Source organism: Peromyscus eremicus, chromosome 10, assembly GCF_949786415.1.
Source record: "Peromyscus eremicus chromosome 10, PerEre_H2_v1, whole genome shotgun sequence".
In the NCBI taxonomy this organism is placed as follows: Eukaryota; Metazoa; Chordata; class Mammalia; order Rodentia; family Cricetidae; genus Peromyscus; species Peromyscus eremicus.
The window spans coordinates 58044785-58066107 of NC_081426.1; the positions used below are offsets into that span (position 1 = coordinate 58044785).

The following is a 21323-nucleotide window of genomic DNA, read 5'->3' on the forward strand; positions in this document are numbered from 1 at the left end:
AAAAAAAAAGTTAAAAAAAAAAAACAATCTTCAGGTTAGTGTGGAGTCCCATGTCTAAAATCCTTGTATTTGGGAAGCTGATGCAGGAGGATCACCAACTGGAGGTGAGCTTGCACTACACATTGAGACCCTGCCCCAAATAACCAAAAACATACACTAATACAACAGGATACACAGTGAGCATTCACTTACTTTTCTATTCATGTGTGTGTGTTATGTGTGTACGGGTGTGCATGTGTGGAAGTCAGACACAAACAGGAAGAGTCAGCTCTTCCCTCACATGCATTCTGCAGACAGAACTCAATTGTCACGCTACTTTTCTTTCCCCAAATACTTAAGTTGGTTTCTCAAGGATGGCTACTGTTGTTCAGTCGCTTACATATTTTTTCTAGTACTACCTAAAGATTCATAAACACTACTTATGCAAAAGTAATCTTCCCAATTCCCAAAAGTAAATGGTCCCAATTAGTGGATCCAATCATTGAGTGGCAGTTAGATCATGGGGGCTCTGACCTAACCAATACATTGACAAGGATGGATTCTTAATTTCATGGCATTATTGAGGAGTTGATACATGTTTTAGGGTGGTCCTAGAGGAAGTAGTTTACTGAAGGCAGATCTAGGCGCTGGGGAGATGGTTCAGTGGCTAGCTGCTTCTTGTTGTAGAAATATCAAACAGGAGTCTTTTTTCTATCAAATACCATCAAACTTGTGTTTACAACAAGGAGTTCAAGGGTTTTTAATCCTCTCTCCCACCTGGTAAGACTTTTATGTAAATGTTTTAATCCCTCCGTTGTTTACACAAAGGTTCAAGGCTGGCAGTATTCCAGGAATCTGATGGCCCAGAGCGGTGACCTCTTTCCCTTCCTTCTTTCCTGTGCACCAATTCCTTTCATGCCAATTAAATTAAGACTGTGAGGTGGGACCCAACAAGCCAATGAGGAGAAGGCACAGTCACTACCTGAGTTAGACTAAAAACCAAATGCACTGCCTGTCTGTGTGTGTTCATGCTTCTGAACACACCTTATTGGTCAAGATGAAAGTTCGCCTTGTCCAGACATTTCAGTTGGAATGCTGGGCTCCTTTTTTTCAACCCTGAACTAATTTCTAACACTGCAAACCTGATGACCCAAGCTCAATCCTTGGACCTATATGGTAGAGCTGACTCCCCAAATTGTCTCAATGACCTCTACATATATGCCATGACACACACACACACAAGTTCTTTCTTTTGTAATATTTTTCTTTTTAGGGTTAGTGTACCCTTGGCTGTCCTGGAACCCTGTAGACCAGTGTTGACAGAAGTTTCGGTCCTGCCTGGTCCCACAGCCGTTCAGTCCCAAACAAACACAGAGGCTTATATTAATTACCAACTGTGTGGCCTGCCGCTCGGGCTTATCATTAACTAGCTACCTCTTATGACTTAATTCAATCCATTTCTATTAATCTATGTTTTGTCATGTGGCTTCGTGACATTACCTGCATTCCATTACAACTTGCTCCCCACCTTCTTCCTCAGGGCTCAGCGTCTCCTCTGACTCTGCCTTCTTCTCCTTGTCTCTCTGCTTAGATTCTCCACCTGGCTCTATTCTGCCTTGCCATAGGCCATAGCAGCTTCTTTATTAACCAATGGTAGCAACACATATACACAGCCATAGCAGCTTCTTTATTAAGCAATGGTAGCAACACATATTCACAGTGTACAGAAATATCATCCAAAAGCTCTTTGTGTAATGAAAAGGAAGATTTTCATTTTAATATAGTAAAGTTATATGTAACAGAACAGTTATCAAGCACAAATTATAGTTACAATATCTAGTCTATTTGTATTTAGCAAAGTTAAGGAAAATACTCTATCATCTATCCTATTTTTGTGAGTCTAAAGCTTCACATCTAATTTACCTTTTATCATAACTAAGTAAAACTATAACTATTTAGTCTTCAACCCCATCAAAGACCTGAGAAGGAAAATAATATTACCTGAGTAAACAGGAAGTGCAAGCAAGCAACTTCCTAAAAATTGCAAGAAATGAAAGAGACAGCTGGCTGCTTAGACAGTCACCCAATGTTTCTCTGAAACACTGGGACATCCACTTTTGGCTACAGGCCTAGAATATCTGACAGATCATTTTCAGAAGCAAGAATTATGAAAGACCATCTTACCCTGTCTTGGCAAGATTCTGTAGTAGCTTTTCCTTGTGTCCTGCTCGTCTGAAAAGGACAGCGTGCATACTGTCAGCAGTTGAGGCAAGTTCTTTGCCCAGTAGGTCATTTTGTGCCAAGAAGACAAACTTTCAAACGGAAATGTCTTAGAAGCCCACCATTCTCTCGGGATCAGATCAGTGCTGCCAGGAGCAATCATGTCTCACGTCTTCAGAATTCTAAGTCATTAGAACATTTAAGTGCCATATTCTCTAGGGCTATGAAGTGTTTGAAGATTACCTGTCCATCTGACATATACTTCTGCATATCTAGAAAACCTGACTAACATGACTAGAAATATGACAAGCATGGGTGACTATTAATCTGTAAATCTTATCAACCTAAATAACTTAAAGACTAAGGCTTCACTTTATTTATTTATTTTTTTTTTATTTTTTTTTAAAGATTTTATTTATTTATTATGTATACAATGTTCTGCCTGCATATATGCCTGCTGGCCAGAAGAGGGCACCAGATCTCATTATAGATGGTTGTGAGCCACCATGTGGTTGCTGGGAATTGAACTCAGGACCTCTGGAAGATCAGTCAGTACTCTTAACCTCTGAGCCATCTCTCCAGCCCCTAAGGCTTCACTTTATAAGACTAAACAATCTGTAAACAGATGTACAGTATAAGATCAATGACCTTGAATTTGTGACAACTTATTAAATATCTTAATCAGAGGTAGAAATGTATAGTGCAATATGACAATATCCTTAATATATACAAAATATCTGAAACAGAGGTAGAACATACACAGTATGACAAATACAATTTTACATTTGTATCAATATACAAATTGTCTTACACAGAAATAGAAAAATAATTTTATATTTGTATCAATATACAAGAATACAAACCAATGCAAATTATCTAAAGCTGATAGTTATTGATTTAGTTTACAAGTAGATACAATAATCTACCTTATTCTCCTATCCTATCTGACTAGCCAGGCTGGCCCTCTGTCTCAGCCTCCTGAGTACTTGAGATTAAAGGCGTCCATTACCACCACCTGGATTCTTGTGTAATAATTAAAAAAGGTTCTTGAGTGAAGGTCTTGATATTACTGGGATCACCCTTTGGGGTTTTCTAGTCTCATTAATAAAAGAACTTAAGGATGGACTCAAATGGAAACAAGGATTAAAAAAGGGGGGAATGTCTTTAATCCCAGCCCTCAGAAGGCAGAGGCAGGTGGATCTTTTCTGAGGTCAGCCTGGTCTACCACTGAGCTCCAGGCCAGCCAAAGTGCAACGCTTTCTCAAGAACAAACTAAAACAAAAGGAAAATGAAAACCTCAAGCCAGGTGAGTTCTAAATTTCAGCAGCTAGCTGGAGGAGATAAGGAAAAAAACACCATTGAAGGTGACAGGGAGGTCAGACACATGGAAAAAAGCAGCCATGTTAGTGGGAAGCTTTATGGAAAGAGTAAGGAAGCCCAAAATGTTGGGGGGTAGGGGTAAGAGGAGCCCAAGTACTAAGGAAAAGCACACTTAGCAAACAGACAGAAGGAAGGAAAAACCTAACTTTTCTGAGCAATTCCGAAGCGTGCACAGACTTACCTCCTCACAAAGCTCAGTTCCTGGGCTACTTCACTAGGGGCGGGGACTCTGGGAAGGAAAAGTACAGCATCTCATGAAAGAACTAATCAAGCCGTTGTCTATCTCCTTAGTATGCTGAAGGTGGTCCCTCAGCCGCAGCCACTGAACTAGCCCAGCTGGAATGTCGGGTCTCCACCCAGACCAGAGACTCCATTCCCTTGAGCACCCTCCTGTAGGCTGACCTCTAACTCCTGGGCCCTGGCTTCCCAAGAAGTTGGGGTTACGGGAATAAGCTGCCATGCCCAGTTGAGAATTATGGATTTACAGATAAGTTGCAAAGGTAGTAGAGATTTCTGTCTGTTCTTTACCCACCTTCTGTTAATGCGAACATTGTAAATTACTAAGGTGCTTTGCCAACATTTGCTAACATTAACACTGCTATGCTACTACTCATGAAATTACTCAGCTATCACTAGTCACATGCTTTTGGTTCTCCAGAATGTTAATAGAATGAATTCCAAAAATGCGATTGCAGTTAAATGATTACTTGCATTTAAAAAAAAATTCACAAACCTGAGCCTGGTGTGGTGGTGTCTGTCTGTAGTCATTAGGGAGACTGAGTCAGAAAAGTTTCAATCTGCGGTCAGCCTGGGTTGTATAATGAGAGCCTGCCTAAACATAAACACACACCACAACCTGGCTGGCTGCAGGCCATTCTTAGTGCACACTTGGCATGCACAGGCCCTGGGTTCAAGCTTCGGCACAGAAAAAGCATTACCAAGTCTCTATCTTTCAAAGAAATTATCAGACCTTTATAACTTGTTCCCCGTTGGATTATTGTTAAGTTTCTTGAGGTTAGGCAGAGTGTGATTAAAAGTGTTTTAAGTTGTATGTATGGGCATAAATACCTACAGCATTTCTCGAGTTCTATCATGGCAAAAATTCTTTGTCGTGTTTAGTCGTTAATAGTTGACCCCTCCTTATAACCACTAGGGGGCTCTGCTACAAGAGTTTCTATAATTTCTGTCTACTCAGGGATGTTTCAGAATTTTGGACTATAGCAACCTCCTTATTTCACAGATGAGGGAATCGTAGCTGACAATGGAGTTGGCTTGGGACAGAACGGGGAGTAAAAAGATCCTGTCGGACTGCTGTAGCACTCTTAGACTGGTCTCGAACTCATGATCCTTCTGCTGACTCCCGAGTCCTGGGATTACAAGTGTGTACCACCACACTCAGCTCGTATAAGTCTTACAATATTCAACTGATTAATTAGGTGACGAAATACATGAAACATACTCCTAAAATAACACTTTATTTCTAAACGTTATTTTCAACATACCTCTCAGCACCCAAACTCTTTTATTTGCTCTCAACTCTACTAACCACTTTCAAATCGCCTTTCCACATTATTGTTCACTTTAAACACCTTACTAGTTTATCTTCCTCTCCATTCAATTATACTCACTGTTTAAGTGAAATCTGCCAAACACCTTTGTAGGGCTAAAGCTCCTTCCTTCTTCAACTTCACTATAATATACACAGATTTTCATAGGCTTAACTCAGCCGATCTCACAGTGTGGTCGCTGAAAAACAGGCAGTCAGGGATCTTGCTAAGAACACAAATTCTCAGGCCCATCCACACTCTAGGGAAAGGGCCTAGCTAGCAATCTAACAAGCTCTCCAGGGATTCTGAAGCACGTTCAAGTTTGAAAAACATATTAGTTCTACAGCTCAACATTCATCATCTAAAACAGGTCAACGATTAACTTCTGGCTTCGAAACCAACCGCAGGCCTCTCTCCCTGGCAATACCTGTACCGAGTAACAACCCGTGGGATCCAACCATTACACCACCTCAATATACCTGCGATGACCGAATAATAGCTGCGTTATCATGGTTCCAAGAACAAAAGCTACGGCAGTGGATTTCCCGGGGTGGGGGTGGTTTACCAACGGACGCTGGGCAGGGCCGAGTTCCTGCAGAGTTTTTTGGGGTTTTTTTTTGTCCCTCGGCTAGACCCAGGGAGGCACCTCCAGCCCGTGGGCTCCGGGTCCGGCAGAGTTAGAGCTCAGGCCGCGTGGGGCCGGGGGAACCCGCCAGGTGGGGCTCCCACCTTGGGCCCCCGGAGGCTTCCCGGTCCCAGGGGCGGACGAGCAGGCAGGGCAAGACCCGCCGGGCCCAGAGCCCGCGGACCGGCGGCGCGGAGGCCGCACCCTCCTCGCCCCAGACGCCGGCAGGGCGGAGCCACGCGTCCGGAGCCCCGGCTGCGGACGCGCGGCGCGGCGCGGGCTGGCCGCTCAGACGTATGGGGGCTACCCCTGGAGCGGCTGCGCCGCCCGCCCGGGCCAGCGTGGTGCGCATGCGCGGTCCCGGCGCCATTTTGGTGGCCGGGCGCGGAGGTGATTCTACACTGAGGGGGAACGCGGCGGCGAGGGTGGCGGTGGCAGCGCTCGCGTGCTCGGGTCGGAATCACTGAGGGAGGAGGAGGAGGCGGTGGAGGAAGAGGTGGCGGCGGCGGCGGCGGCGGTGGTCGTAGCGGTGGCGGAGGAGGCGGGTACGAATCAGCTGCGGGCAGAGACATGGCCAACATCGCGGTGCAGCGAATCAAGCGGGAGTTCAAGGAGGTGCTGAAGAGCGAGGAGGTCAGAGATGATCTACCGGACACCATCCCCCCCCTTCACCCCCATGTCGGCCCGGGGCGGGCGGGGAGGGGGGGCCCTTCCTCCCGCGACCCCGAGGCCTCGCTGCGGCCGCCCTGCCGCCGCTGGGGAAGCGGCGGTCTCCCCTCCTCCTTCTCCTCCTCCTCCTCCTCCGGTCGCCTTTCCCTCCCCTCCCCGGGCCCTGGGCTGGACGGTCTCGCGGGCGGCCGGCCTGGGGAGGACCAGGGTTTTGGGGGGCAGATGCCGAGGCGCTGGCCGGGGGTGGGGTGGGGGGACACGTGAGCTCCGGAGGGGAGCCCCGAGGCGGCGGCGACAACATCTGGATGTGTGGCTCTGGGGTGGGGACCGAGCAGGCCGAGAAAACCCGGGAAGTGGGTTGGGGGAAGGGGAAAGAGAGTAACTAGATCCCCGGCAGCCGCGCACCTCCCAGGCCCACACTTTTTAGGGGGTACTCTGGGCATTGCCTGCCAGGCCTGTGCTGTCTTTTCTTTGAGGAAAAGGACCTACAGAGTCCTTTTAGGTATGGACTCCCTTACAGTAGAGTGTTGGGGGACCCATGGAGACATAATGGTCAGTATCGTTCTTGGAAGGGGTGTTGAAGCAGTTTATGCTACATATAGGAGATTAATTCCAAGTTAGATAATTATCTCTTTTCCACGTACTCCACCAGTAACTAGGCCTCGTCATTGACATGTAGAGTTGTTTTTTTTTCCCCCCCTGGTGAAAGGCAAGTTGTTCGTTACATTAAGTGATTTGAACTAGGAAAAATAATGAAGTGGATGAGTTGCATATTTCAAAATACTGTTTACCAGTATCAGAGTCTCTCCTAGGGCAGTGCCTCTGTGACTACTGTTGTACTGTGAAACTTCATTATGATGTCCCTCGGAGTTAACTTGAGTCTTACTTTTGAAAAGAGGCCCATTAAAAATAAGAGATTTCATCAGATACACGTTGTTGTAGCTCATTATTGAGTTAGGTTTGTTCTGACACAAAATAGTATACCACGAAATAGCATATTAAAAAATAAGACTCTTGCTGCCTGTGAGTCCTTCAGAATTTAAATATATTAATGCTGGCCATATTTATTTTTTGTGAAATATTGAAAGTAATTTAATAATTTGACTCATCTGTGCAAGTGATAGTACAAATTTTCAGACCTGAATGAACAAAAATGCCAGATTTTCTGTGATTGAATTTAGCAACAAAATTCTGAAAATAATTATTTTTCTCAAGGTTCACATTCCGTTGTCCAATAAACAGTACTGTTTATGTTTTTCTTATATGCTCGGTATTTTGCTAATGTCAGTAACGATTTTTAAATTAGGCGTTTTTAAGTATGAGTAATTGTTAGACGTCTTCTAGCACTCCAGCATTTGTGCCATCGAATCTGCAGATAGTTCTCCATCTTTCCAAGCAGATGTGTAGAAAGTTACTTCAAACTGAAATGACTGTATTAGCAACTTAGTAAACAGGCTAAGAAATAAGTAGTGATCCGTTTGACATAGCATGAACCCTGACCTCTGTATTCATTTGCCAAAACTCTGAATGGAAGGATGACTTTGTATTTTTGTGGAACAATGTAGAACCAGCCTGAGTGTCTGTATTCACATACATTTTAACAGTGATTGTAACTTTTTCTTTAATAAGCAAATGTACTTTGGGGTTGTACATATGTATTCTTAATGAGAGATAAGAGCTCATTTTGTTGTCAAGAGTCTAAAACATTTGTTCTACAATAAGGTTGTACAAGCTTTAGACTTCTAAAGATATTTTTTTTTTTTTTTTAAGATTTATTTATTTATTACATATACAGAAAAGGTGCCAGATCTCATTACAGATGGTTGTGAGCCACCATGTGGGTGCTGGGAATTGAACTCAGGACCTCTGGAAGAGCAGTCAGTGCTCTCAACCTCCGAGCCATCTCTCCAGCCCCACAAGCTTTAGACTTCTAATGCTTTCTTTTATTTAAGTTACTGCCCTGAAAATCCATATACCCTCTTTGCTTTATGTGATGTGACTTTCTATTTAAGTGATGGGCTAAGGAGATGGCTCCGTGGGAAAAGGAGGCTTGTTGCCAAGCCTGATGACCTGAGTTCGGTCCCAAGGACCCACATGGTAGAAGGCTGTCCTTTGACCTCTATACCCACACATGCAAATAAAATAAAAGCTCATTCCCATGTATGAGACTAAAAAAAAGAAAAAATTGTCAGTGTTTCTGAGGAAGGAATATAGGAAATGTGAACACAAGTTATTCAGGGACAGTGCCTTTATAAGCCTAGCAGGGAACTTAATCCAGGAAAGTAAACTGCAAAGGATACTAGGAAAAGAGCAGATAAAATTTAATATTGTAAGTTGGACATAGTGGCACATGCTGGCCATTAATCCCAACACTGGGAGGTAGAAGCAGGTGGATCTCTGAGTTCGAGGCCAGCCTGGTCTACAGAGTGAGTTCCTGGACAGCCAGGGCTGTTGCACAGAGAATCCCTGTCTCAACCAAAAACATTTAATAATGTAGAAAAGCACAACCAACAGATAGTTTTATCTTCAACCAATATTTTATTTCATTGACATTTTAGTATGCCCAGTTCCATAGATAGGCTGTATTGATTAATTTTCACCTCAATGAATGACCCCATAGTGCAGTCTATATATTTTCTTTTCTTTTGTTTCCGGAGCTGAGGACTGAACCCAGGGCCTTGCGCTTGCCAGGCAAGCGCTCTACCACTGAGCTAAATCTCCAACCCCTATATATTTTCTTTTTAAGTATATAAAAATATATATCTAGCGGGGTGGTGCTGGCACACACCTTTAATCCCAGCACTCTGGAGGCAGAGCCAAGCAGATCTCTGTGAGTTCGAGGCCAGCCTGGTCTACAGAGTGAGATCTAAGACAGGCACCAAAACTACACAGAGAAACCCTGTCTTGAAAAAACGAACAAAACAAAAACAGAAAAAAATATATATCTGAATAGCTGATCAAGTAATTATTTCAGCATGTGACCTCTTGTAAATCTCCAGTGTACCAGGTTTCATCCATATGCTAGTGTTGAAGAATTTTGGTTTGATCTAATGACTTATTTTTGGCCTGTTTTTTAAGTACCTTTGTAAAGATAACTCTTGCCAGAGCATACCTTTCCCAGCACTGGAGGTGGGTGGACAGAAGCAGGCGGAACTCTGTGAGTTATATCCAGTATGACCAGGAATATTGTGTCTCCAAAAATACAAAGATAGCTTCCATTGACTGAATTCTGGTCATAGGAATTGACTGGAAGTCGTTATTTGCTGAATGTATTAGTTAAAATATAAGCCCTTAACATACATGTGAAAGACATAGGTACTAAGGAGAGACAATCATGTTTGTGTCGGAAGGGGAGGTTTGTATTTGCCAGTACAATACAGTGAAAGGATTTATGGGAAATGGTTAAAACTGATTATATATGTGTAGGGGAAGTTGCATGACTGGGCATACTATGGACTTTGAGTCATGTGAATGGTACTTAATGAAATAAAGGCAGCATCTATTTTTCATAAAGTACTACTTGGAGATGGGCCTTTTATCAGTTAGATACTCTACAGTAAGATGGAATTTTAAGTAGTGGTTCAGAGTTGCTCAGAATAAGAAATTTACCTAGAATACATTATAGTTTGTGAGTCAAGTCAGGTGAATTGCTAATTGTGAGGATCAACAGATTAAGCCATGCTTTTAGTATATTCATAGGTTGTATTATTGCTTCCAGTTATTGCAGCTGCCATTTACAGAATGCCTCTTCAACTATTGTTTATATATTGCTAATTCTTAGCAACAGGTCTTTGAATTAGATCTCTTATTTTTTAGATGAGAAGATTGAAGTTCAGAGAGTTAAATTATTGTTTACATGACTTTATTGCAAATGTGGCTTTAGGATTTGGATTTGCTTATGTTACTGCACTACACTATCATGGCTTGGTAAGAATAGGCATACTTTTAATTTTCAAAATTGGGCCCACATTTTATTACGTTTTGGGTTTTTTCAAGACAGGGTTTCTCTATGTAGCTTTGGAGCCTGTCCTGGAACTCACTTTGTAAACTAGGCTGGCCTCGAACTCTCAAGAGATCCATCTACCTCTGCTTCCTGAGTGCTGAGATTAAACGTGTGTACTACCACGGCTTGGCCATTTTATTACTTGTAATACTTTGTATTACTTGATAAAGCATTTAAGCACTAGTTAATGTTAGTATAAACTCATTAATTGGTACCTATAATTAAAGGTTTACTTGAATTTCTACATAAAATATTTTTAAATTTGAAGTTTAGTGATATAAAATGCCCTTAAATTGGTATATTTATACTCATGATACCTGTTGTGTTTTTGTTTTCTTTTTTAAATAATTCTTAGCTATAGTTTGCTGATTTTTTTTTTTCTTTGATTTTTCAAAGCAGGGTTTCTCTGTGTAACAGTCCTGGCTGTCTTGGAACTCACTCTCTAGACCAGGCTGGCCCCGAACTCACTGAGATCCGCCTGCATCTGCCTCCCAAGTGCTGGAATTAAAGGGAATGTTTAAATCTGTGGTATAAGCAAGTTTGTTTCATGAGATTATTGTTGTGTATTAAGTTTTTCTTTAGTATTTAGTCTTTCATAATTTTAAATTTTATTAAATTTACTATTTAGTTGATCTGGCTTGACCTAAATTATCTTATATGCAAGTAGCTTGCAAACTTCTAAACTGTTTTGATTTCTTTTTTTTTTTTTTTTTTTTGGTTTTTCGAGACAGGGTTTCTCTGTGTAGCTTTGCGCCTTTTCCTGGAACTCACTTGGTAGCCCAGGCCGGCCTCGAACTCACAGAGATCCGCCTGGCTCTGCCTCCCGAGTGCTGGGATTAAAGGCGTGCGCCACCACCGCCCGGCTCTGTTTTGATTTCTGTAGGACATAGTTTCTTTGTTACTTCCTTTTTGATTTCCTTTTCTTTTCTTTTTTAAAGACAGGGGCTCTCCTCTCTGCAGTTCTGGCTGTTCTTGAACTCACTGCTTAGACCAGGCTGGCCTCAAGTCAGAGCTCCACCTGCCTCTTACTCCTGAATCCTGGGATGAAAGGCATGTGCCATCATACCTCCGTAGGACATAGTTTCTTATCTCTGGAATTAATGAACTTTTGAGCAGGTTTTTATTTTTAGTTTAAATTGAGTGGCTTTCCATGTATCATGAGGTGTTTATGAGTATCTCCAGTGTCTAACATTGGGTGCCCTTACTGCTACTAAATCTACTACCGTTGTCAGTAGTATGAGGTAAATGTCTCTTGACCTACTATTGGAGACCGAACTCCTTTGAAGAACCTATAGGACTGTCTTTATATAAGGTGTGTAGTGTTTATCCAAAGGGTGGTTGACTCTTTTCTCTTTCGAAATTTTAGGTTTGTTTTCCTTTACTTCTTTCCCCTTCTCTTCCCCCTCTTCTCTCTCTCTCTCTGTGTGTGTGTGTGTGTGTGTGTGTGTGTGTGTGTGTGTGTGGTCATTGTAAGCAAATGCTGTACCATTAGGCTATATCCTACCCTCTCTCTATTTTGATTTAAAGAAAAAGGTAAAGTTACCTACAAAAAACAATATGACTAGAATTTGAAAAAAATTTTAACAGATTTTCAGTGCTTATGATCAAATGCAGGGCTTTATATATAGTAGGTAAGTGCTCCACCACTGAGTACATATACCTGAAGTATAAGAATTTTTTAAGAGTAGATTTTTATTTCTATTTTTCAGTTTTTCAAGACAAGGTTTCTCTGTGTAGCCTTGACTGTCCTGGAACTCACTCTGTAGAGCAGGCTGGCCTCAAACTCAGATCCGCCTGCTTCTGCCTCCTGAGTGCTGGGACTATAGACCTGTGCCACCACTGCTCAGCAAGAGTAGAATTTTTCTTCAGTTACATAAGCTCCAGCTTTGTGTGGATTGTTTAGTGTGCCTAATGAGGTTCTGGAGTGGCCTGAACACAGCAGTCTTACATACTGGTTTAAAAAACAAAAGCTTGTACAAGTGATATTACATTTCTTGTTTTACTTTATTCTTGTTTTGTTTTGCCATTTATTTATTTATTTATTTATTTATTTATTTATTTATTTATTTATTTATTTATTTATTTATTTAGTTTTTCGAGACAGGATTTCTTTGTGTAGCGTTGGCTGTCCTAGAACTAGCTCTATAGACCAGGCTGGCCTCAAAGATCTTGCTCTTGGCTCCCAAGTGCTGGGATTAAAGGTGTTCGCTACCACAGCTCTGCTTTTTTTGTTTATTTGTTTTGGGAGACAGTCTTTATATAACATAGCCCTGGCTATAACTCACCGTGTAGACCAGGCTGGCCTTGAACTCAAAGAAATTGCCTGCCTCTCCCTCCCAAGTGCTGGGACTAAACACATGACCACTATCCCTGGCCTTTTACTTTATTCTTAAGAAGATTGTGAGGTTGTCTAGCTCGTGGGATGCTCTAGATTCTATCCTCAGCACTGCAAAAGATACTTTGGTCTCTGGCAAATGTTGAGATGCATCTTGGCTTCCCTGGCATGTCACTCCTTTGTACAGCATATCCTTATTTTCTGTTTTTCATATTGAGCATACTGATCGTTTTTTTAAAAAATATTTTTATTATCATTTATTTATGTGTACATGTGTATATATCTGTATATGTGCATGTACCTGAGGTTAGGGCCATCCCCTGGAGCTGGAGTTACAAGCAGTTGTAAGCTGCCTGATGTGGGTGCTGGGAATCAAACTCAAGTCCTCTGCAAGAACAATACATGTTCTTAACCACTGGGCTATCTCTCCAGCCCCCAGAGAATACTGATCTTAATACCTCAAAGACTTACCTGATTAGGACGGTAGAGTAGTACATAAAGGGTAGGTAACAATGCTGGGTCAGGATTGGGAGTATAGTTCAGTGTACAGGGACTATAAGACTGTGGCTTCTTGTTAGCACTGGAGGGGGGCTAGGTGTAAAAAATTAAGTGTCATGGGTGTTCTGTGGGTATGAGAATGGAAGAGGTTCATGGGTTGGATTCAGAAGAAAAGTTGAGAGGGACTTCAGCTAACTTGTTGGCACAGACAGATGAGAGAGTGGGTGGGGAAGAGAGATTGATTTATCTATTTAGAACAGAAAGGTCTATAGCTCTTCTGTACTCAACATAGTTGTGAAATTATGTTCTGTTATTTTTTTGGGAAAGCACCTTTTTCCATATCAAAGCAAAGTAGACGTACAGTATGACTGTCACTCAAATCAAGAAGCAGAACATTATCAGTACCATAGGACCCTACCTCCAGTTGTTTTTCTCATTTTGTTTTTAAATTTCAGAAGGGGCTTCACTGGTTGACCTGAAACATGCTATGTAGACCTGCTGTTTTTTTTTTTTTTCTTGTGTTTTTTTTTTTTTTTTTTTTTTTGAGACAGGGTCTCTTTATAGTCTTGGCCGCCCTGGAACTCGCTATGTAGAACTCAACAGGTTCTCCTGCCTCTGCCTCCCTGGTGCTGGGATTAAAGGCCTATCTGCCAGTTTTGATTTGAACTCATCGGCTTACTCAGTGATAGGATGAAAGACATGTGCCACTATGCCCACCTTTTCTGATTTCTTACAGCACAGATTAGTGTGTTTGAGTAAAAGACTAGACATGAGTATATACTGTATGATTCAAGTTTGAAGGTTTTTGAAAAATTCCTTTAAAAATTTAAAGTTTTCTGTCTGTCATCTGTCTATGCACATAGATCAGAGGTGTTTCTGTCCACTGTAGGTTCCAGAAATCAAACTCAGGTCATGAGACTTGCAGACCAGTTTTACCTGCTAAGTAAGCTATTTCAGAGGGCTCTTCAAAATATTTTGTTTACAAAACAAAACAAAACAAGCCGGGCGGTGGTGGCGCACGCCTTTAATCCCAGCACTCTCGGGAGGCAGAGCCAGGCGGATCTCTGTGAGTTCGAGGCCAGCCTGGTCTCCAAAGTGAGTTCCAGGAGAGGCGCAAAGCTACACAGAGAAACCCTGTCTCGAAAAACCAAAAAAAAAAAAAAACCAAAAAACTGAAAACCTCTACTCCAGGCTTTTAATGCTAGCATTCACTCCAGTGGCAGAGGCAGGGTGATTGTGAATTGGAGGCTAGCCTGGTCTGCATAGCAAGTTCTAGGAAAGCCAGAGCTGCAGAGAGAGACCCAGTCTCAACAGACAAAAACCCTCCAGGTTTGGTGACAGGAGAATGAGGGGTTTAGGGCCAGAGTTACATCAGACCCTATCTCAAAAGCCACACAGCAGCAAAACCCCAGATAAACCCAAACCACTGTATGGAATAGTGTCTTAGAAATGGTTAAAATTTGGTGTGTGTGTGTGTTTGTGTGTTTGTAAAGAGCCCAAAGATATAATGAATTCCTTACCTGGAAGATTAGAAAACTGCTGGGTGGTGATGGCACACACGTTTAGTCCTAGCACTTGGAAGGCAGAAGCAGGTGGATCTCTGAGTTCGAGGCTAGCCTGGTACACGGAGGGAGTTCCAGAACAGCCAGGGCTACACACAGAAACCCTGTCTTGATTTAAAAAAGAAAAAAGAGAAAAGAGAAAAAAAAAAAGAAAAAGATTGGAAAACGGGTCCAAAGAGGTTGGTTGTGGGTCAGTGATACCAAGCTAGTTAATGGTGAATGACACATTTTTGTCTACTCCCAACACAATATGTCAGTGTTCCATATGAATATATAATACTAGTAAATACTGATAAAAGTGCAAAGAGAGTTTTAATATTAGGTATTTGTTTTCCTTTATCCCTCTTTATATGAGAATTTAAACTTGCCAGGAGTCAGAGATACTTAATTCTTAGATTGTAAAGTGGTAAATTTAGTAAATAAGAGTGTGGGCTTTATAATTCGATTTTTAAGTCCTGGCTTTTCTACTGAAGTTCTGAACACTGATTCTAGCTCTTTTTTTTTTTTTTTTTTTTTTTTTTGGAGACGGTCTTACGTGGGGGAGACACACCACATTGAGAGGACAGTACAGACAGTCTCAGGTGTTGGTCTTACCATTCCTTCTTGTTTGAAACAGGATGTCTCTTTGTTCTTTGTTTTATGAGAGACTGGCTGCCTTGCAAGTTTCTGGGGGATTCTCTGTCTTGGCCCAGATCTCACCTTAGGGACACCGGAAGTACATTACACGGGCTTTGGAGATTTGAACTCCGGTGCTAACATTTGTGCTTTCCTACTGAGCCGTCTCCTTAGCTCCTTAGTGACTCCTTCTGTGAGTTGACGTCATTGTTTAAATTAAAAGCCTGTCAACATCTCCTAGGGTTATATGCATAGGGATATATGGGCTTCAAGGTGTTAATCTCTTTTAGGAGACAGTTTGTAAACTAAGGAAAAGTATGTATTGAAAATATCCCTCCTCAGCTGGGCAGTGGTGGCTCATGCCTTTAGCACTTGGGAGGCAGAGAGCAGGCAGATCTCTGAGTTCGAGGCCAGCTTGGTCTACAAATCAAGTTCCAGGACAGCCAGGACTGTTACACAGAGAAACTCTGTCTTCAAAAACCAAAAAAAAAAAAAAAGAAGAAAAGAAAATGTCCCTCCTTTTTCCACGTCTTTTTTTTTTCTTTCCTTTTTTTTTCTCAACTTTTTTTGGCTAAGCATTCTTTATATATATTTGATATTTCCTATTATGTGAGGTTTTTTTTTTATTTACTCTGTGAAAGTATGATAAAAATGCACATAACCCAGGAAAGGGCAAAGCTACACAGAGAAACCCTGTCTCGAAAAACAACAACAAAAAAAGCACATAGTTTGGACACAGCTCATTTGTGGGGTACTTGCCTGGTATGTGCAAGGCTCTGAGTTGATCCCAGTACTACCCCCTGGCCCTGATAAAGCACTAAACAAAGTTTGCTCGCTTAATCACCTTTAGATGTATACTTAAGTGGTGTTAAGTACATTTACAGTGGTGTTGTGCAGCCATTACTACCAGTTTTCTCCAGAGCTTTCCTTGTCCTGTAAAACTGAAAAAAATCTGTGCTCAGTAACACTCTACTCTCTCTCACTCCATCCCTGATAGTCACCCCCTTCTCTTTTCTGCTCTTACGAATTTCACTACTCTTACTATATGTAACGTGCGTACTCTCACTATATGGTTCTTTTATGAGTGACTCCATGTCACTTTTTTTATCCCACCTTTCCTTTATAGATCCGGCCAGGGAGATGGCTCAGTGGGTAAAATGCTGGCGGCTGCTTAAGTGTGGAGAGTTGAGTTCTGACCCTTAGCACTCATGAAAGCCAGGGACAGTGGAATACCCCTGTATCCCAGCACTGGGGATAGGGGCGCAGAGACAGGCTGATACCTGGGGCTTGCTGGTTAGCCAGTCTGCCTAATATTGTAAGCCCCAGGCTCACTGAGAGACCCTTGGCTCAAAAAAATAAGGTGAGGGGTTGACAGGAAGGCTCAGCAGGTAAAGACACTCACTCCTAATCCTACTTGAGTTTGATCCACAGGATCCACATAGTGGATGTAGAGTATTGACTCCTGCAAATTATCTTCTAACCCCCACATGCTTGTTCCATGACACATGCACATCCCTCCTCCAGAAAACAAATAAATAAAATAAATAAATAAATAAAAGAAAATAAATGGAGGTCTGTAGAGGAACACACCTGATAGTGACTGCCAATTCCATGTACATTACACAGACACACAAACAATTCAAATAGGGGCTACTGTATGGCTCAGCTGTTAAGAGTAGTTACAGCTTTTGCAGATTGCCTAGGATTGGTTCTAGTGCCCCCTTTGGGCTGCTTAGAACCTCCTGTAACTCCAGCTCTAGGGTATCTACTATCTTCTGGCCACTCTGGACACTTCACTCACATGGACCACGAAGACACACACTTGTACATGTTTAAAAATAAAAAAAGCCAGGTGTAGTGGTGCATGCCTTTAATCCCAGCTTTTGAGAGACAGGCTTGTAGATTTCTGTGAGTTCAAGGCTAGCCTGGTCTATACAGCAAGTTCCAGACCAGCTGGGGCCTTATATCAAAAATACATACATGAAATATAAAAAAGTTAAAAATGATCTTGTGCTATCATTTTCCTTTATGTTCTTTGCTGCCTATTTCATAGTCATAGCCTTTATAGCTTTCTTAGCCTATTTCGTATCAAGGCTCAGATTTATACTTTTATCCCTGTATAAACTTGACTTTGTATTTCAAAACTTGAATAGTACTGAACTGCTTGCTGTTTAGTTCAGCTGTAGGACCTGGACCAAGTCTTTAGGTACATATCCCCCCCACCACGTTTTTTATTAGTGTATTTGTATGTATGCCATGGCAGATGGGGTGTGATTGGAGAACAACTTGTGGGAGTCAGTTCTCTACTTTCACCATATGGGTTAAACCCTGAGCTATCTCACTAGCCCCTTCCCTTATTTAGAAAAGAATTGGGGGGGGGGGTGATGATCAGAGGGCAACTTGCAGGAGTTGGCTCTGGTCCCACTATGTGAATTAATGTGATTGAGCTCAGTTTGCCAGTCTTTTCTTTACCTGTAGATCCATCCTGACTCCAATCCTTTGCTTTTGTTTTGTTTGTTTGTTTTGTTGAAACAAGGTCTCTCTACATAGTCCTGGTTGTCCTGGAACTCAATATGTATATCAGGCTGGCTTCCAACTGGCAGAGACCGCCCTCCTGCCTCTGCCTGACAAGTGCTAGGACCACATCCTACCAGTCCTTTGGTTCTGTGACATCCTTAGGCCAAGTATGGGGCACATGCATATAATCCCAGCACCCAAGAGGTTGAAATCATCAGAACCAGGAGTTTAATACCTACCTGAACAAGAAAATGAAATTCTCATTCACAAAAAGAAATAAATGAAACTTATCCTAAAATACTACCTCTTTTTTCTTTTTTGAAGATAAGGTCTCATGTAGACTCTGTTGACCTTGAACTTACTGTATAGCCAAGACTGGTATTGAATCTCCGTATCCTCTAGCCTCCATTTTCCAGGCACTGTGATTACAGGTCGTATATGTACCATGCCTGGCTAAAAATACCACTTGATAGTCTTTCTTGAACCCTCAGTTTACTCCTGTTCTCTCCTGTCACTGTCCGTTTTCTGTAGTGCACTCAGTGTATTATTAATTGTACTTAGAGCTGTACAGTTTTCTAATAGACTTCTAGAAAACTTGAAAATTCTTAGAATCCTTTTCTTTTAAGCATCTTGTAGGTTCCTGGAATGTAATAGCTTAGTATTTTAAAGTGTTGTTGCTTCAGATCTTGGATAGGTACACTTTGCTTTTGTGCTCCCCTCTCCACTTATTTTTGAGGCAGGCTCTGTTGTATCCTAGGCTGGTTTCAAACTGGATATGTAGCTGAAGGTGACCTTGAACTTCAATCCTTCTGCCTTTTCAAGTGTTAGGAGTACAGTTATATACCACCACATTCTGTTTATGGAGTACAGGGATTGAACCCTAGGATTTTGTCATGCTCAGCAAATGTTCTACCAGCTGAGCTACATCCTAACCCTACTGGGATTTTTTTTTTTAAAACAAAAAGCTTCCCCCTCCCCTCCAGGGTTTCTCTGTAGCTCTGGCTGTCCTGGAATTTGCTCTGTAGACCAGGCTGCCAGATCTGTCTCTGCTTCTGCCTCCGGAATGCTGGGATTAAAGGTGTGTGCCCCCACCTAAAGTAGATCTTTTAAAGAAACATATGTATATCGTGTATATGTGTATATGCGTATATGCCTGAGCAGGCCAGAAGAGCACATCAGATCCTCTAGAGCTGAAGTTGCAGGCCATTGTGAGCCCCTAATAGGGGTGCTGAGAAGTGAACTGGCCCCTCTGACAGAGCAGCATGCTCTCTTAATCATTTGAATCATCTCTCTAGCTTCTCCTGTCCATTTTTATGTATTTCTTTCTCCCAGGTGATGACTGGATTGTTTTCTAGATTTCTTTGTTTCACATTGTCTGTTGAGATTGTCTTACTCATCTGTGAGTTATCTTGTTTAATGCTGTTCTTAATGCATGTTCTTTAATGCTGTTCTTTCTTTTTCTTCTTTTCTTTTTTCTTTTGGTTTTTCGAGACAGGATTTCTCTGTGTAGCTTTCGGAGCCTTTCCTGGAACTCACTTTGTAGACCAGGCTGGCCTCGAACTCACAGAGATCCACCTGCCTCTGCCTCCCGAGTGCTGGGATTAAAGGCGTGCACCACCACTGCAAAAAGTCATTACTGTTAACCTCTGAACAATCTCTTCAGTCCCTAGGATAAAAAAAAGTTCAGAACACTTTCTACATTTGTTAGATATTTAGTTATTTCCAGTTTATTGCTGAGAATTTTGAGTGTATATATGAGTGGTATATACTGATTTCTTATTATGTCTTTGGATGTAGTTTAGGTGTTGTGTTTTTCTTTATAAATTTTTTAGGTTTTTTTTTTTATAAATATTTGTTTTATATGTAAATGTTTTCTGTAGTCGGATTTTTCTTTGAGCCACCAGCTCACAAATAACGACATGGAGACTTCTTGTTAATTATGAAAGCTCAGCCTTAGCTTAGGCTTGTTCCTAACTAGTTCTTATAACTTAAATTAACCTGTATATTTTAATCTATGTTCTGCTGTGTGGCTTATTACCTCATCTCTCCATACTGCCCATGCTGCCTCTTCTGTGTCTGTCTATGGACTCTGCCTCTCTTCTTCCCATAGTCCTCTCTGTGCCTGGAAGTCTTGCCTATACCTCCTGCCTAGCTATTGGCTGTTCAGCTTTTTATTACATCAATACATTTTATTACAGCAATACATTTTCACACACTATATGAATATCCCACAACAGTCTTCATTCATTCATTCTTTCGAATGAGAACAGGCTTACAATTTAGCCTCAGCCTCTGGAAGGCTGGGATTACAGGATTATGCCATGCCTGGTTTCTAAATTAACCTAAGTGCTCCCCTAAGACACCTCTGCTTCCATGCAAACCTAGTGCCTTATATATGCCTGGCATGTTTGTAGTACTCAGTTATATCCCCAGCCCTAGGTGGTTATTTATGTCAGATCTCAACCCCATGCAAGGTATACTGTGTAGCCCTGGCTGGCCTGGAGCTCAATATATATAGAACATGTCTTGAACTCTCTGCCTGCCTCTTCCTGGAGTGTTGAGATTAAAGGTGTGTGCCACCATGCCCAGCTGTGAGGCCTTTTTAAAAAATGTCTCTGGATTTGGTCATACTTTTTTGTCCTAAGATGTTTACTTTGTAAGGTGCTGTACTATCCTCCATGTGCCTACATGAGAATGTGCCAGGTATGGTTTCACTTCTTTAGTCCCAGTACTTGGGAGGCAGAAGTAGGTGGATATCTGAGTTCCAGGCCAGCCTGGGCTATAGAGACAGGACAGCCACGGTTACATAGAGAAACCTTGTTTCAAAAAAACCAAACCAAACAAACAAACAAAAAACCCTGGTGATGTATCATCGAAGGTGGAGACTAGCTTATTGATCCTCCACTCTCTGTTGTTCCAGCACATTGTGGCTAAGTAGGAGGCACTTGTGTTCCTGAGTAAGTTTAAAGATTTTGGGGAGTTTATCCCAACCATAATGAAAGTAATATGTTTTGTTCTGCTTCTGAGACTAGGAGAAGTGTAGAATTGTTAAAGATGGTGTCCAGGTCAGGTTGTACATCTATTCCATATATGGGTGACTAATTTAGTGGAGTCCTCTATTAGAAAATGAATGTCCAGGTCAAAAACTAGGAAGAAGATGGCCAGAAGGAAGTTATTTTGGGTTTATTTTGTTGTTTTCTCCTTTGAAGATCTCAAGGGGCATCTATGTAGTATATATGACATCATCTGTATTCCTATGGGTTCGTTTGTTTATCTTCATATTTTCATTTATTCAGCAGATATTTATTGAATACTGCTTAGATGGTTAATAAAATAGACATTGTCACTGCTTTACTGAGTAGATTTTGGCCTA

At 41.8% G+C, this 21323-nt stretch overlaps 1 protein-coding gene across 1 annotated transcript in view; it reads left to right on the top strand.

Annotated features, from left to right (window-relative positions):
• Nucleotides 1-21323, top strand: part of Ube2k (ubiquitin conjugating enzyme E2 K) — a 79224-nt gene that overhangs the window by 14959 nt on the left and 42942 nt on the right. Inside the window, exons 2-3 of the mRNA XM_059274744.1 lie at nt 5497-5676; nt 5759-6141. Coding sequence (XP_059130727.1) covers nt 5497-5676; nt 5759-6141 — 563 coding nt within the window. The remainder of the gene's footprint in view (nt 1-5496; nt 5677-5758; nt 6142-21323) is intronic.